General features: G+C 38.4%; 1 protein-coding gene across 1 annotated transcript in view; it reads right to left on the reverse strand.

The window, feature by feature from the left end:
- The window catches only part of LOC139467124 (cubilin-like), a 188013-nt gene that overhangs the window by 130919 nt on the left and 39219 nt on the right, over nt 1–17875 (reverse strand). Inside the window, exons 5-7 of the mRNA XM_071248843.1 lie at nt 14986–15222; nt 14402–14494; nt 6013–6246 (exon numbers count right to left, since the gene is read on the reverse strand). Coding sequence (XP_071104944.1) covers nt 6013–6246; nt 14402–14494; nt 14986–15222 — 564 coding nt within the window. The remainder of the gene's footprint in view (nt 1–6012; nt 6247–14401; nt 14495–14985; nt 15223–17875) is intronic.

Consider the following 17875-nt stretch of genomic DNA (forward strand, 5'->3'; position numbering starts at 1 on the left):
GTTGCGCACAAATAATTGGGCACAAAGGCTCTATGCATAAGTAATGTCTTATTGGCACAGGTTCTCTTTTGACATGGTTTGTAAACCATGTAAAAGAATTAAAACATTGAACAGTAATATACATCTATACATCTTTGGATCTAGACATCAATTGGTACATGTGACATGTCAAATAATGCCACAGATAAGGCCAGTATGTTAACTGAGGAAGAAAACTTCCCCAACCATGTGTCAGTTCTATCATTAATGGGTTGACTATAAAACCTGAATTCCTCTTTTATCCTGGATTCCAAAGCTCCATAAAATCCGTACAAAGGGATATATATTTCTATGCCCAGCAAGTGTACCACCGTATCCCTGTCTAAATGACTAACCATACATAATCCGTATTACATTACAGGAAGGTCTTTCTTGATATTATTGAATTCATAAAAACTCAAAGGAATTGCTTGACTTTTCACAATCTCAGAAAAGAAGCAGGTTGAATTCTGTTAAAAGGTTTGGTTTTTCAAGTTTGTACACCCAGTATCCCACATGACAAACTTGATGAAAAAATTCAACCCGTGATCCACGGGGCTTTTGTCACAAAACGAGGTGACCATAGACATTGTTACAGATCTATCTTCAGACGTTCACGTCAATATGGCAAAAATGTAAGTAAATGCTATTAGAAGTTTACTGAGAAATGCTTGACTTCCTCATTCGCAACATCAATGTAGAATTTAGGGGTAAGACATTCAGGCAAGAAATACTCATCACCCTTCTTGTTTCTTTATGGATATGAATGGCATAGTTAATACAAGGTAAGCTTGTAGCTTAAGCTTCAGTTATATCGATGATTTGATGTCGTTCAATAACCATGAAAAAGCCAATTCCCTTCCACTGATTTATCTGCCTGAACTAGAAATAAAGGAGACCAGTGAGACAGCCTCATAGTTACATCTTTGTATACAGATTCAGAGTGACTAAACACTCCACAAGATTGTGTGACAATGGGGATGACTTCAACTTCCAGTAGTCAACGTTCCTTTTATGTCGAGCAACATTCCTGCAGCCCCAGCCCTTGTAACTTTGTATGCTCTTTCCGCTAAGATTTCAAAGAGCGCCTCACGACTCTTGCTCAGAGGCCGTTTGATCAAGGTTACAACATTCATGGCCTCTGGCAAGCTTTCAAAAAGTTTTCTGTAAGACATGTGGAGGACATTTCCAAATTTGACGCATCACTGACAAGAATGATGTCCGATGCAATTCCCTATTTTGACTTGTACCATATGTTCCCATGTTTTTTTCCAGGTAAACATATGACTTGCATGTGTTTGTTACGAATGCCACAGCTGGGTCAGGATATGTGAACACCTGGTATCATCACTATTTGATAGTGATTCATAAACACATTCGTATGATATTGTGGGAATCGTACGATCGACTCTGGTTTTGGTAGAGTTTTCTTATGAAAATGGAAAGTGTTTTGTCGCTCTTATGTATAAAATCTGTGCTCGCTAAATCCCTCAAGAATCGGTTTTTGGACCATTGATGGTAATTTTAGTTTTTATAAATGATAGTTATCAGAAAATGGGTAAGTTTCACGATGAGATAAAACCAACGGATAAACATGGTATCCGTTTCATTTATATACAAAAAATGATACCCATACCAGGAACGTATTACTTTAAGTGTTTGCAAACAACATGTCGCCGCCATTGTCTATCAACGATCGAGTCAGAAGTAACCATCGGGGATCTGGACAAATTACTTGAATGATTATATTCATTATCAAATAAAAGTTTACTTACTGAAAATCAGTGTTTAAGGTGGACGTTACTGGCGACATTTAACATATAAAATTAGCGAGGACACTAGCGCAGGTGCAAGATCAGTTTCCATACGTTTTGTGTGTCGACCTCTGTGCCTTGGGGTCTTTCACAAACTTTAAAACATATTTTGTCGCAGTGTGGACATCTCACTGCATTTTCGTAAGGTTATGACAGGCGAGACAAACAAACATGACGTCTCACAGACTTGAGTAACTTCCCTTTCTTATGTGGCAATTTCCCTAGCGGGTGGACCGATACATGGTCGTATAAGGCAAGTAGAAATAATATGTGCAGGCAATTGTTCCTTTGCCAATATGTAGTTACGACACTGACTTTAAACTGTTTCAGTATGTAAAATATAGTGACTGTTACTGTATGACTGTCTAATCAATGAGTTCAGCGATGATGCTTGTGACGATCTGGGTTAGAACAGGTCCTACAAAAAGGCAAAGGAACACTTGCCTGCAAGCCACTTGCCTGCTGTAAAAGGCAACCATCTTTGTCGTTAGAGGCGACTAACAGGATCGGGTGGTTAGGCTCGTTGATGCATGTTTATATGCATGTCATCATGTCCCAATTACGTAGATCAATGCTTATATGAATAACTGAATTGCTGTTCCAGACTCGATTATTTACAGACCGCCGTCAACAAGCAAACGAACAATCAAACAAAAGTTCTGTTTCAAGAATGGCATTACATGCTAAAAAGGGTATCACTCTTTCGTGTTTTTGCATGGTAAAGGTCCGGTACTATGGATAAACACTATGTTTTCCATACAATACTTGTTACTACTTTAGATAATTGATAATATACTCTTAAAAAAAGGAAACGCAAAGCCCGAGGTAGGAAAAAACAACATTTATACAAGGAACCGTACAAGGTATTGAGCCAAAGTGTTGTATAGAAAACATTTTATGATTGTGGTCATCTCACTCATAAGGTAAAGGTCCCCAGTTGGAAACGATAGCGGCCTGACATCTCCTGCCCATGGAAGAGACGAGAATGCAAATGACATCCGGGGGATTGGTAGCCCTCTCGGCCTGCAACGCAAAAGCCAACTGCTGCAACGTCTGGGGCTGTGGTTGACGTCGGCGAAGCGTTTATCCAATTCATCCCACAGGTGCTCTATCGGGTTCAAATCCGGGGATCTGGAGGGCCAGGGGAGAACATCAACGTTGTTGATGTGTAGACAGGCTCTTGTGATCCGTGCTGTATGCGGTCGAGTGTTGTCCTGCTGGAACAGTTGCCGTATGCTGCAATTTGGAGTAGTAGTGTGGTAGGAGAATTTCGTTGAAGTATCACTGAGCCGTAAGATAGCCCTGGATATGGCGCAAACCTGTCCTGCCATGATGGAAGATATCCGCCCACATCATTACGTTACCCCAACCACACCTGTCAAGTTCCTGAACGCAGTTTCCGGCGTAACGTTCTCCCCGACGTCTGTAGATCCGTGCTCTTCCATCCCTTCGACAGAGGAGAAATATTGATTCGCCGCTGAACCAGACATCTCTCCATCGCAGTTGAGGCCATACCCTGTGTTGATGACACCAATGCAGTGGTTCTTGACGATGTTGTTGACTAAATATGACGCGTCGAACAGGACGTCTTGCTCGTAGACCTGCTCCTCTTAAACGGTTATGTACGGTTTGGTCGGAGATTCTGCACAGACCGGGTATTTAGGATGCGGTTGAGGTGGCTGTGGTCGTCCTGTCATGTAGGTGGCGCAGTCGGATGTAGCGATCTTGGGCGTTGGTGGTTACTCTTTGTCGTCCCGACCCTGGCCGATCACGTGTGGACCCATGCTGTTGAAACAGATCCCGTAACCTTGTGATTTTGCTGGGCGCTACATTGAAAACCATGGCTGTAGCTGATTCCCTTGCCTGCAAGCGGCCTATAACGTTGTTTTTTTGCACTTCTGTTGATCTTGGCATTTTTTTGAACTGTCACTGTTCGATTGACGCAGATGCAAGGCAATCAAAAACCCTGCACTTTAATACCGTTCATAGTGCTGCTGCACATATAGTGCGTTTAGCTCCATTTTGTTAATGCACTGGGTTCGTTTTCCGAATCATACGTGTTCCCCGACTTATGGTTTGCATGTCCTTGTTGTGATCATTTTGATCCGTGATATTTGTCACTGACACTATAGCACATAAAACTTCTTCATTTTGCACCTTTGGTCTATTAATTTTGCTTTTATAGTCAAAAATATCCGTTTTGCGTTTCTTTTTTTTTTAAGAGTGTATTTATCCAAATGAGCAAAAAATTGGAACGTCATTTATATTCCTAACATAATCTAGAAAGAGAACCGTAACTCCAGTGTCAGACCTTTTAGTGAATAACATTAGTTAATGTCCTTAAAAGCTTTGAATTAACTTTGACGAGTGATGATCAGTGGCAAACGCATGTCAATGATATTATTACCAAAGCGAGCCTTATGATAAACTGTTTACGACTTTTTAAATGTCACCTTTAGAACCTTTAAACGGTCATCTACTTACCATTGTTTGAAAAATAAACATATGACATTAATGACACGGACTATTCATTGAAAACGTCAACTGTGTTACAATGAGTTTAATGGTCATAAATTTCATCGTTATGATCATCTTGCCCTTGAGGAGTCCTTCCTTATTCCAGCGCTCAGATTTTACTCAAATGAGATCAATATGTTATTTGTACACCAAGAATTTGAGAATAATTACATCTGTCTCTGATTGTTTAGCATTACAAAATAAACATGAAGCGTCATTGCAAGAGAGTAACCCATCACGATTGTCCCACATATTCCTTTGGGCTTAAAAGGCAAATATGTGGAAGGATCACAGAAAATGAATTATAACACCAAGTTCTCGAGGAAAGGGTAAGCATGTCCTGTCCTACCGGTAATAAACGCTATGCACACAATTTGCGAAAATGTGACCCGTGCAGATTTCCAGGTTAATATTAGTCTTCAGCAACCCGTTGATGCTTATCATCGTACCCGTATTGTGTAGATCGCTGTACATGATGTTAATCACTGAAATGTCTGGTCCAGACACGATTATTTAGAGACCGTCGTCATATAGATGGAACATTGCTGAATGCGGCGATAAACAATATATAAACAAACAAAATGCATAAACTGTCAGTCTTTGTTTGTTGCATGACGCCGCACTCCACTGCAGTTGTCCTGTCACGCTATGGTGGTATACAATCAAACCAGGGTCCCGTTGCATAAATGCGGTCATAACGCCTGGACTATCGTAATCATATGTTAAAGTATGAGTTACGATCGCCTTAAAGATACGATAAATGTTTGCAATGGGACCCTGACAAGAAATCCAGACGCACGATAGCGCATTTACTGATGAAAAGGTTATCTGCTGTGTACAAGTGCAGAGATTTTGCTTATCATTAGTAAAGAAAAAGAAAACGTTTCAAAGAATATGTTTGATTGGAAACATCCACAGAATGTGTTGTATTTACAACTTTTCTACACATATACATTATTTTCGTATCGCAAAAATCCAATATTGATGATAAAAATTGTATTATTTTATATCTAATATATGATATTTTTCGATATGGAACCACCTGGGAGTCATTATCAAGTAATGTTATTCTTAAAATCGAATTTTAAGACATGTTGCTCTTCATTATAGTAACCTAAGAAACAGCATGGGGATGCAAAGCCTGAATGAACCATTAATTTAAACACTCGTACATCGGGAAACAACTACATTGTATCTAATTACTCAGGGAACATTATGAAATAGTTTGTCAGCAACTACACACAAAATCGATTTTGAGCGCTCACTGAAAGTGTTCACCTTTTTTTATAAATACTTGTATTGAACAAGTTTGAAAACAAATAGGAATGTAAAGACTGCGTGAACGGCCCCATGTATGATATTGTAGTTAGTGATTGGCAGCCATGTCTGTGTTAAGAAGTACGCAAATGTCGGGAACCACAACATTATAGGTAACATTGAACAATGGTTTGTGAGCCAGTAACAACCACATCGAAGTACAGAGCTTTGTAAACGTATTTACCATTACGTAATAATTAGTAACTTTGGGTTATTACTAGATATGTCTTAAAATAGACAAATATTGTATAATTTATAGAATCGTTTCAACAGTAACATCTGAAGCTATAGAAAGAAAACACATTTGTCAGAAAGTCATACAGATAGCATCAGTGTTTCAGCTTACAGATTTTTGCAAAGGGGGTTGAGGTGCATATCCTTGGTCCGCCATCTATGGTAAACCACCCGAGATCACAGTTTGCTCTGGTCGTGTAGTTGAGAGAGACGAAGTCCAGGGTCAGTATTCGTAACTCTCCGCTGCCTATGATGGTGTTGGTGCAGTTGTTTAAGGTGCAGTCGCAGGAGTAACATGGCGTCGATATTTGTCCAGATGTCTTTAAGTGGATGGAAGTGCAGTTGTCTGTAACATGGGGATTAAATGTATGCCAAGCGTCTTTCATTCACTATTTCAATAATCCCCAATCCCACGAAACTGCAGACAACATCAGTTACTCACTGTGTTGACGTCATATACGAACACTCGATTACAATAGAGAAGATGACAATAGTTCAAGTAATAATAATGCACATGGTTTAGTTTAGCTGCCATTATGGTTTCATACTTATCATACATGATAGACAGTCGTTACGGCCGACTACAATTGATTATCACATCTTTTAGTAGCAGTATTAACAACCGTTAACATATAATTGCATATATTTGATTGATCTTCAGTTCGAAAAGGGAACCTGTCACATAATATTTATCTGATATTTCCATCATACCATAAACATTAATTGCCATTTCAGGTTTCAACAACTTTAACTGTTTTAACGTCCAACTAAAGAGTACCGGTATTTTGATTCATAATCATCTAATCGCCATAAGGATACTCATACTCAGATATATCTGTTACATGAGTTGAGTCGAATTTGTTTTTCAGAACCTACCACTATACTCACGAATAATCGAGAATGAATAAGTGAGTGTGTTTTTCTTTACTGGAAGCGTTACGTTTAATGCCACTCTTACAGATACAGTAGAATCGAATTTCACTTGTGTGTTTCGATTGGTACCTTCGTAGCAATGCGAGGTGTTTGCTTCTGCGCACTCCAGATTCCAGAAATTGTAAACCCGTCATTCGGGGCAGACAAAACATTTCCTATACAGAGACTTGTTTTGGCCATAATTCGTAAATTGCAGTTCATGTTTGCTTCAGTAGTCCTTTCTTAACTTACACTCAAGTCCAACATATTCAGTAGAATAAAATAGGCAACATTAGAGATTCACATTTGACAGGATGACAGAATCTAGGTTGTGAATAGTATACCTATAATTGTTATGGTGAACGGAAAATACGATAACTGATTATAACCAATAACATAGCAAAAAAATGCAGTTTCCAGTATCCGGATACCTGCCGGATACCACCGGACACTTACCCAAAACGCGTCCTGGTATCCGGTGGCAGATACCTTGCCGGATACCAGATCTGTGGTATCCGGCATGGACACCTCACCGGAAAGTATGCCACCTGGAATCCGGGTATCCGGCACCGGATACCTCACCTGATACCTCAATCTGAGTTTCCCAAAAAATGTCACAATTTGGAGGGTGCATTTTGTTCAATTAAGTGTGAAACACCTAAAAATATATTGGAAACTAACCATGAAAATTGACCATTGCTGAAGGTATCCGGAAGGTATCTGGCAGGTATCCTGATGCATTTTTTCGAGATGTCTTTCTCCTAGTAAATAATGTTAGCCTGGGCATAACAGATAGCTGTAGTAATATTCTGTGTTATTTTAGTTGTAAATATCCCCTTAAAGTTGAGATCTATGGGCATGTACATTTGGTGAAAACATTTTTCAAGTTTATATATATTTCATTTTAGATGTTTAGCGTATCAAATGAAAAGCATTCAGTCCTGGTATGATAATATCCTTACATTTCATCTTCATATTCCCAGTTTGTTCTAGCCTAGTGTTTGAAGCGTTCGATTCACCACATCGGTACATTGCTTGGTGTCACCCATCATAATATTGTTGGAATTTTGCTCATAAAGTGGCATAACACCATACTCACTCTGACAAAAAAATGAAAGTCATTGGCTATGTGCTCACTTGGGCCTTTGTTCCTGGTAAGATTAAAAGATTATTTTGGAACTGTATCAGTACTTGTTACATCTTGACAGACGAGTTTCATTGAAGTTTGAAACAGAATATAATTGACCCAAATGGGTGCATAAGACTAATGGCATCCACAGAAAACACGTAATAAAGTACCGGTACATAAAAATATCAATGTAATTTTTCTACTGACATGGAACTAAAAACTTAATGGGTGCATAAAACTAATGTCATCCACAGAAAACACCTAATAAAGTACCGGTACATAAAAATATCAATGTAATTTTTCTACTGACAAGGAGCTAAAAACTTCGTTCAGTGAGCTGTATTAATTGTAGGAAAACATTCAGGGCATTAGTATATTTGATATATGGTCAGCACCTATGTTATGAATGATCAATATCATATTTCTTAAAGAAGCAAAACAAAAAAATTGTTAAGATAAAAAATCATATTTATTGATTTTATGACATTTCATTGGTTCAGTAACCAGAGGTGTTAACAAGAATTTTCAAAAACAGAAACAGATGCTTCAATGCCATTTTCTAAATAAACAAATTAGTCAAATCTCAGAAGGATTTCAAGGTAGAAGAATATCTAAAGTCAATTGTGTTTGTGCAGTAAACCACAAAAGTAATTCAGATTTGTATAGTCAGCGTCAGTGTACACCACATAAACATAGTCACACTGCTGTGGTATTAATTCCTTTAGACTTGATTAATGTCGTAATAAAACAACCTACAGAATCACACTGATGGCATTATTCATTCAGAATCATCACTTTCTGAGGTGAACCTGTTAGTTGTTCTGGGGGGGGGGGAAGGAGGGATTATTCATCATCCGGAGAGTTCTTTGTATGACTTGTCTGATCTGGTGTCATTGTGAAATCCAGGTACCTGAAACAATTTATAACATCTTTAAAAGCTTGTTATTAAAAATATAAGAAACATACATATATTGACAAAGGATAAAAAGTTGGTTTCTCAATCAGTAAGGTAATGACAATTTATCAAGCAACTGTTAACCAAACCATGTTAACCAATGTAAAAAAGCCAGTAAATTTTACAGAAAATACAAAATTGTAATTGATCTTCTGAAAACAATTCCTGTAGTGCCATAAGGCTCACCTGAATTTTTCTCAAATGTTTGCATTACATCAAAATATAAGGAAGGGTAAACAAGGCAATGAAAAATTGCATAAAATAGGTTCTTATACATAAAAACAGAACTACCGTATTCGATGTAATAAGCGCCCACAGGAATATTTGCTAATATATTGGCTAGTGAAGAATCCCAATTAGCACCCTTTCCAATTGATCAATGTATACAAGACTTATTTATTCGCGTATAATACACATACTTTAATTCTGGAAAAATATATTTGTCGTACATAAACATTTCAGGCTGTCAGCATAAACCACGAAATTTATCTTTCAACTCTGTTTTTTTCCACCAAAATAATATTCTAATACGAGCCCCCTATTCCTAATTTTCAGAGCGCCCTGGGTGCTTATTACGTCGAATACGGTATTCATAATTATCAAAACTTTCAATCACACAAGTCATGTAAGCGATCTCAAAATACTATATAATGAGTGAGCAAGTTAGTATAGTTTCACACAACTTTTAGCAATATTACAGCAATATATCTGCGGGGACACCAGAAATGGGCTTTTCACACAGTACCCATGTGGGGAATAGAACCCAGTGCTTCAGAGAACACATTACCCACTAGGCTACCAAATACAAATATCATCCCAAATACAAAAGTAAGTAACATTAGATAAATGATAAAAATATGAAAATGATTTTACTCATGACTATTGCCAGTAGCCGAATTAAGGTTCCTTAAATGTAATATACATAGTTTTTAGTCGATGGTCCAGGTAGTTCTTTTCAGTTGGTCAGTGTCTATTCTGGCCTACCAATTAATGGTAGATATTAAATATCAATAATAAGTGAGATAATTATTTCCAATGTGGCTCCCATTGAAACTAAAGCAAGGAACGATTCAAATTAAGCCTGATTCAGCTGCTACATTGATGATTACATTATTGCTCAACTGATAGTTTGCAATAGTATAGAATTAGCATTTTATTAATACTTATTTTGTATTTGAGCATCATTTAGATAAGCCATCAGCTTGTTTGCAAATCCAGTTCACTATGAATTTTTTTTTTTAAAACACATGTAGTAGAACATATTGCAATAGTTACGACGTGAAAAGAAGTTATGTGTAGGATCCTCAAAATGGTATCCACAAGAGCAGGTTGTATAATCATGTTGGTGTTTGTTGTTTAACTCAGCCATATTCCAGATATATGACGGCGGTCTGTAAATAATCAAGTCTGGTCCAGACTATCCAGTGATTGACATCATGAGCATCGATCCACACAATTGGGATACGATGACATGGATCAACCAAGTCAGCGAGCCTGATCACCCGATCCATTAAGTTATCTCTTACAACTAGCATAGGTTGATCATGTTGATGGGGGCCAACTTCAACCTGGAATCCCCACATGAGTAAGTATGCGGCTGTTAGCTTTGTTTGACGTTTAACACTCAGCAATATCGCAGCTATGTGGCAGGAATCAAATCTGGGTCTTCAGCATAAAGAGTGAACGCTTCAACCACTAGGCTACCCCACTACCAAAAATTCCCCCATGATAAAGTTGTCATCATGGTTATTGTTCAACTAGTTCAAGTGAAAATGTTCATACCCTTAAAATGTCTTATCTTCCACTTCACGATGATCAGGGTTCCAAAACTTCCCTGTCATTAAATCTGTTCTTGATTCTTCACATCTGGAAAAATTAAGTTGAGGCTATTAATCATTCTCACAGTGTACAGGGAGTATATGAAATAAGACAGTGAGTCACATTAGCATACAAAGTATCCAGTTAAAGTAAACATATTTCTACATTATATACATAAGCAAATACTAACATATGATAGACAGGCTACTTGTCCTATAAAAATATAATTACAGATTTACTTACATGTTGGCTATGAAAGTTAATGTGTCACATGAGAGTGGCTTACATGTGGTAAATGACTTTAATACGTGATCATTGTAATATTCACATATTCCTTACCTGAATGTGTCACTTCAGGTGCCAGCATGACCTCAGCTGCAATCTCAATATTTGGCCAATTTTGACGAAATCACCGATCGTGTTCAGTGTATAAGCTGGGCCTCGTCTCTAATATAACTTGGCGCAAGTTGACGACGCGCATAGGGAGCCGGGAACCAGCTTATGTCGTGTTAACCAAAGCTGGTTCCCCGGCTCCCTATGCGCGTCGTCAACTTGCGCCAAACAATATTCTGATATTAGAGACCGAGCCCAGCGGAAGTCAACAGTATTTGAAAAGGCGATTGGCAGCAAATGCGGATGCCAGGTACGTAGCAGGGCTTCGTGACCTTATGATTTCTGTGCAGAGATCTTATGGAACGGATTGATTTAGATATTTTCCTGCTCTACATACTTTACTGTAAACGTCAAGGGTCCTTTTTTAGTATTATGGTCAACTGTTTGTTATGACGACAAGGATTTGCATAAGGGGCGTAATGGATTTGTGGTCAAAACAAGATGATCCAAATTAGATCCGCTTTTTATAGAAAATGAAGAAAATTGAAATTGTTAATAAGTACAAAGATCTAGGAACGATTATTAACTCTAAACTTTCGTGGGATGCTAATACAGACTATAATTTACAATAATGGCCAACAAAGACTTTATTTTCTTTGACGCTTAAGATATTTTAATAATTACACTGTTATGTCCTTGTTTTGTATAAGCTTCTTAACTTAATAATTCAATATTTCATGGAATGACTCTGGCGAGGATCTTTTTTGCAACAAGTGATTCCCTATGCAAAGTGTATGTTGAATGACCCTGGCTTTGTTATCAAATAATTGTTTGACAGTTGTTCAATATGGGGTTATGTTTTATCTCTGAATGTTTGGGATAAAATATTTTAATAAGGACAGTTCTAAGTTGGAATCTCAAATGGGGTCTTTTTAATTGAATTCAATGTACAGCATGTACAGTTTGGACATTTCTGTAATGTGAATGCTGCAGCTTATGTTTGCAGAATGTCTGGATGAATGAATGAGTCAGTCATCTGCACAGCATCAACGGAAAAAGAGAAGCAATGAGGAACAAGAGAAGAGTAGCAGCGTGTGGTAAATTCTTTTTCGTTCATCATGTTCATGAAGCTATTCTGCAAATATTTCTTCAGTTTGCTTGTTCTTTATCACCTGTTGGCATGGATGGCCTAATTATCAAAGGCACCACAACTTGCTGTGCATAGTTGCATCTCTTGGGCTTGACAGAAACCGATGGTCGTGGGTTGCTTTATGGGTTTCATCAAAGTGGTAAACATGTAAGACCTGCATCACTTCAGGCTTTCTTCCCACAGCAAGCCGACATATAACTGGAATATTGTTCAAAGAGGCGTTAAACCAAATTCACTCATTTAACACCACATCCATCAATAGTTCGGCTAAATGACAAGGATTATAAATAATCAAATCTCAAATCTCAACTAGACAAACCTGTGATTAATGTTATGATATCGATCCAGACGCACCGATGATGACTGTTATGGACAATATCCCACGTTATTGGGGTACGATTACGAGCGATCAAGGAGCCCACTTGCTACCTCATCTATTACTTTGGCTTGTATGGCAAGCATAGGCTGCTAGGAACATTTTTAAGAGATGTCAGTTAATGATTGTTTCAACTCATCAGCATGGAACAATATATATCTCAAATGTTTGGTATATAACAAGACTCAAATATGATAAATTAAGTGAATTTGCTGCCTTTTATCTGTAAGTACATGTTGCAACAATTCTTTTTATTGCTAAAATCTTATACATAATTCTGCAGAAACTGAAGTCCAGCTTGAGATACCCGGATGACAGGTTGACAGTCTGGAAGGACCCTTCCAGAGTTCCGAAGTGATTGGCAGACAGCGATGAGGAGAGTCCTGTTATTTCAATGGGGGCCTACCGAGAAGTTGTATGCCAAGTGACACTGGGACACACTCACAAAGGCTGGTCTGGCTAATGTGAGAAGACCAACCAATGCCAAGTCGGAGTGGGACCCTTCAAGGACGTTGAAAAAATTGTTTTCTTTGGCCATGTGGTAATCACTTGAAAGGAATGATGTTTGCGACTACTTGTCTATAAATGTGGACCCAAACACCAAATAGAAATTTTACTAACACAATGCAACAGGGATAGAGCCCATCTGGCCTCCCCTCATCCTGGTTCCTGTTTTTCCATGGCGATATAGAAGGAAAAGGATGTTTGAGGGCAAGTAACTCTGAACTTGTGAGCATGGTCTGCTGATGCTTTCAAGCAAACAGTTATCCCGCTCTGTTATGAGTATTGAAGAATAGGAGGAAATTGCATACTGCATCAGGAACCAACAGGAACCATCATGTGAACACTGTGATCTGTTATGTCAAAGGTCAATGTCATAGCCAGACAAAAAGTTTGTTAATGGCCAAACTCTTCCTAAGGGCAGGGATAGAAGCTGACAAAAGGTCATACACTTACTTTTTCTCTACAGTGCCTTTTCCTGCAGAAGTCTAAATAACTCTTATACATATAGTTGTGTATCATAGTCATATGTTTGTCAGTATTACACTGAATGAAGCACTTTGCAATTGTTTTTGAAATAGTTGCAACTGATATTGAAGGTCAAATTAACTTTCAATGTCTTTCAGTAAAAATGTTCACAGTAATTGAGGAAGAGCTCTCTGTAGTGTGATGAAATCTGGTACATGTCACCCTCAGAAATTTAAGGATATTATCATACATGTATTAGAACTGATGTTTGTTCATTAAACAGCTTAACATCTAAAAAGAATTATAGATGAAATTGAAAAATTGTCTTCTCCAAAAGTACATGCCCATAGATCTCAACTTTAAGGGGATATTTACAACTAAAATGACACAGAATATTACTACAGCTATCTGATAGGCCCAGGCTAAAATTATTTACCAGAAATAAGACATCTCGAAAAATAGCATCCGGATACCTGCCGGATACCTTCAGCAATGTTCTTGGTTAGTTTCCAATATATTTTTAGGTGTTTCACACTTAATTGAACAAAATGCATCCCCCAAATTGTGACATTTTTTTTGAAACTCAGAATCAGGAATCCGGTGCCGGATCCTTGGACACCCAGATTGAGGTATCCGGTGAGGTATCCGGTGCCGGATACCCGGATTCCAGGTGGCATACTTTCCGGTGAGGTGTCCAAGCCGGATACCACGGATCTGGTATCCGGCAAGGTATCTGCCACCGGATACCCGGATGAGTTTTGGATAACTGTCCGGAGGTATCCGGCAGGTATCCGGATACCGGAAACTGCATTTTTTTTGCTGTGTAAATAATGTCTTTTCAAGCAATGAAATAGTGTACCGTTTACGTCAATAGAATATCGTATCTTAAACCCTCTTCCAGTGTTGCTGGTATCACTTCTAAAGTTGATGACGAATCTATCCCTAAAGGCATCTGAAACACAAACGTTGCTACTATCATCTTAACATATGTATATGATAAATAGATTATGTGAACGCCTTTGTAAGCATTAATTATATTGGAGTTCAATCTCTTACCTAAAATTGGATAACATGTTTGTGAGATGAAACCTGAGATGTGAAAGCTGCCCCTCACTTTAGTAGTAGAAACAAATCGCCTTCAATTGTATTCCTACGTGTCATTCGAGGACAAATCCTACGTGTCATTCGAGGACAAATCACATAAACGTAACTTATAAACGAATAATAAAGACATATCAAATGGTCTATCACACTGACGTATCTCAGAGATGAGGTGGTGAGATAAAATGGGATTTAACGCCGCGTTGGTCAAATAGACGGGTCACACAGAAGGGCAACTCACATTATTCACAAAGATGGATTGGACAGAGGGAAAACACAGACGGATCATGCATTTTATGTACACTTTCTTTTAATGTCACTTCAGACAGATTCAATGCTTACATGTCTTATGGAACGTTGTAGCATAGCACAGTTTTGGGCCACCGTCTATAATGAGCCAGTCGTAGCTACAACCGGAAGCTGTTTCCAGAGCCAGCTCAAGCAGGTCTATGGTGATTGTGTGGTTCTGCCCTTCGCCCGCGATGATATACGTGCAGTTGAGGTTGTTGATGTAGTTGCCAGGGTAACCAGGACTTGTAATCTCACCCTCACTGGCGGTCAACGTCATCGAACAATTATCTGACCATGAGAGAAAACAGGACATATAACTACTTGTTGTCTAAGACGATGATCACCAAACTGCATTATCATTTTAACCTCACAGCAACACAAGTATGTATCTTTGTTTGTTTTTTTGTTTAACGCCGCACTCAGAAATATCCCAGCGACATAGGAGTTGTACTAAATACACAACGATGGTTTGCGCTGATTCTTAATTGTGACAAATATAACATGGAGTATTCGTATTTTTGTAACACCTTCATTTTCTACAATATGATATCATTTTTAACATTCTCATTTTACCGAAGTTATCGGGTATGTGTATGCAATAACGTACATCCGAACTATAATACTTATAGCACGAGGTCAGGGCGTTTTCGGTCGTGTTGCGTTTTGGCTGCTCACAAAGATACACAATACACTGAGGTAAGGACGCTTCACGGTCAGGAATAGAATACACTGCAGTTCCTGGTATTTGACTGACTTTCTCGCCAAATCACAAAAATCGTCATCCTCAGGCGTGGCATTACAACCGTGGAAAGTACCAACAAAATAATATGATCTAGCATGGAACATGGCCTTTTTCCAATTAGAGATTAAACTTGTGTCATCATAACAAGGAGTTTTGGATTTGGTAACTCTCTTCTCTTTTGGTCCATTTTTAGCATACGATTCTACAGCATCCATAATGATTTTAAAGTTGTGGTTTAAAGCTTTAGGAGGCTACTTGTTCAGCGAATACAACCCCAGGCACTTTTATTTCACCATCAGTAGTGGGTGTTTCAGTTATCCTGGCAGGTCTAGCTCGATTTAGAGTGCCATTTACTTTGCTATATGGTTTCCAGGCATATTTAACTTTGCTGATAAACTAGTGTCTTCAAGTAGTGGTACACATTCTTGAACTCGTGTGTCTACTTCAAATGTTGTTGCGTCATGAAGAACATCCGCCCCAGCAGCAGTCAGGTCACATAAAAGTGAGTTTTGTGAGTGTCTGATGTTAGTGTAGTCTGTTCTTTCAAAAGACGTTTGGTACCATTTTGATGTTAGAGAGCAGTCTGCATGTTTTATTCCACTTTTTGTTCAGATTTTCTGTTTTTGGCATATGATACACATTTCCCGGTCTATACATGTTGAGACATTTGCTGACTTTGATGTGTCTATAATTTTGAAATTAGACATATTTGGTTATGGTGATAAGCATGAAGTCCAAGTTCAATATCGTAACTTGTGTCATAACTGGCATGGGACCTGTAAGTTAAAAACATTATTGTTTCGCCATGACTATTCAACATTTGGAATTTAAAAGATATAATTTGACATTATTTGTCTTTAAATTTCAATGAAATAACAATTCTCCAATGTGAAGAAGTGAAGAAGATTATTGTTCACTATTGCTAATCAATTTCTAACATTTGGAATTTAAAAGATATAATAGGACATTACTTTTCATGAAATTTCATTGAAATAGCAATAAAACTATTGTGGAGGGATGGTCAGTTGAAATCCTTGACTGATGCCTAGTGGATCTATCTAAATTATCCCCCTTGCTTACCATTGTGAAATGAATTTGGGGAATAACCATCTAGGTTTTCAGTTTCAGAATAAATTCAAGACTGTAACGTTTGTTTTATTGTGCTAGAGTTCTTTTGCTACCTATTATGTTCATTTTCAGTCAATATTGATCAGATAAAACCCCAAACCTTTCGTCAGAGAGTTCCATATTCAATAAAAGTTACCGCTTAACAAAGATCTGAGCATATCCCATTACGTGTTTGACAAAACATCAGTATATGTTTTCTAATCATGCTGATTCTGTCAAAATCATCGTCCATCTCTCTCTTCAATGGGATAAAAATTTGAACGGAAGAGACACTGCATAGGCTTTGACAAGTACGGCCACACAATCGCGACCATATATACCGAAACGCAAAAGAAACTTCACCCCAAGTAACATTGCATGAAAAGTTGTCATTTAAATATCTGGGTAATTTTTTATCAAAGTTTCTAAAATTTAACATTACCTTGTCAGGAAAAATGAAATTTGATGATAAATAAACAAATCACTGACAATAAAACCGATCGCCCAAACGCATCACAACATCGGCCATGGTAAGCCGATGCACGTGAGTTTTGTGCAAATTGAAATGCACATGCATTGCCCCATTTCTTGCCTAATAAAAATCCACCAAGATCGGATAACATTCATTCGTTATTGAATTGCTACCACGTGCCAATATTGACAAGAAATCAGCGAGATCAAGTCCCTTGGAGGATTGCAAGCTGGACAAACCGCCCCCGCAAGTTGCCAATGCATTTCAAGTCCACGTAAGGACCGGGACCGTCTTCAGTGGGCAACACAGCACCAGCATTGGCGCCACCAGCATTGGAGAAGAGTCCTCTTCTCAAACGAGTACTGTATCTCCACAGCAGATGTCACGTCGCCGCAACCACGAGTTTCAGAATGATAACGCCTGTGCCCACTCTGCGAGAGCAACAAAAGACTTCCTCCAGCAGAATAGCATCAGAACCATGCAGTGGCATGTCCTCAGTCCCGTTTAAAATCCCATTGAGCACCTGTGGGACGAGATTCAAAGACGGCTGAATGACGTCCGACCAAGCCCGACAACTGCAGCTGAACTGCGTCAGGCGTTCCTCCAAGTGTGGGCTCAAG

This window comes from Haliotis cracherodii, unplaced genomic scaffold (genome assembly GCF_022045235.1).
Source record: "Haliotis cracherodii isolate W230 unplaced genomic scaffold, xgHalCrac1.p SCAF_19, whole genome shotgun sequence".
NCBI classification, from domain to species: Eukaryota; Metazoa; Mollusca; class Gastropoda; order Lepetellida; family Haliotidae; genus Haliotis; species Haliotis cracherodii.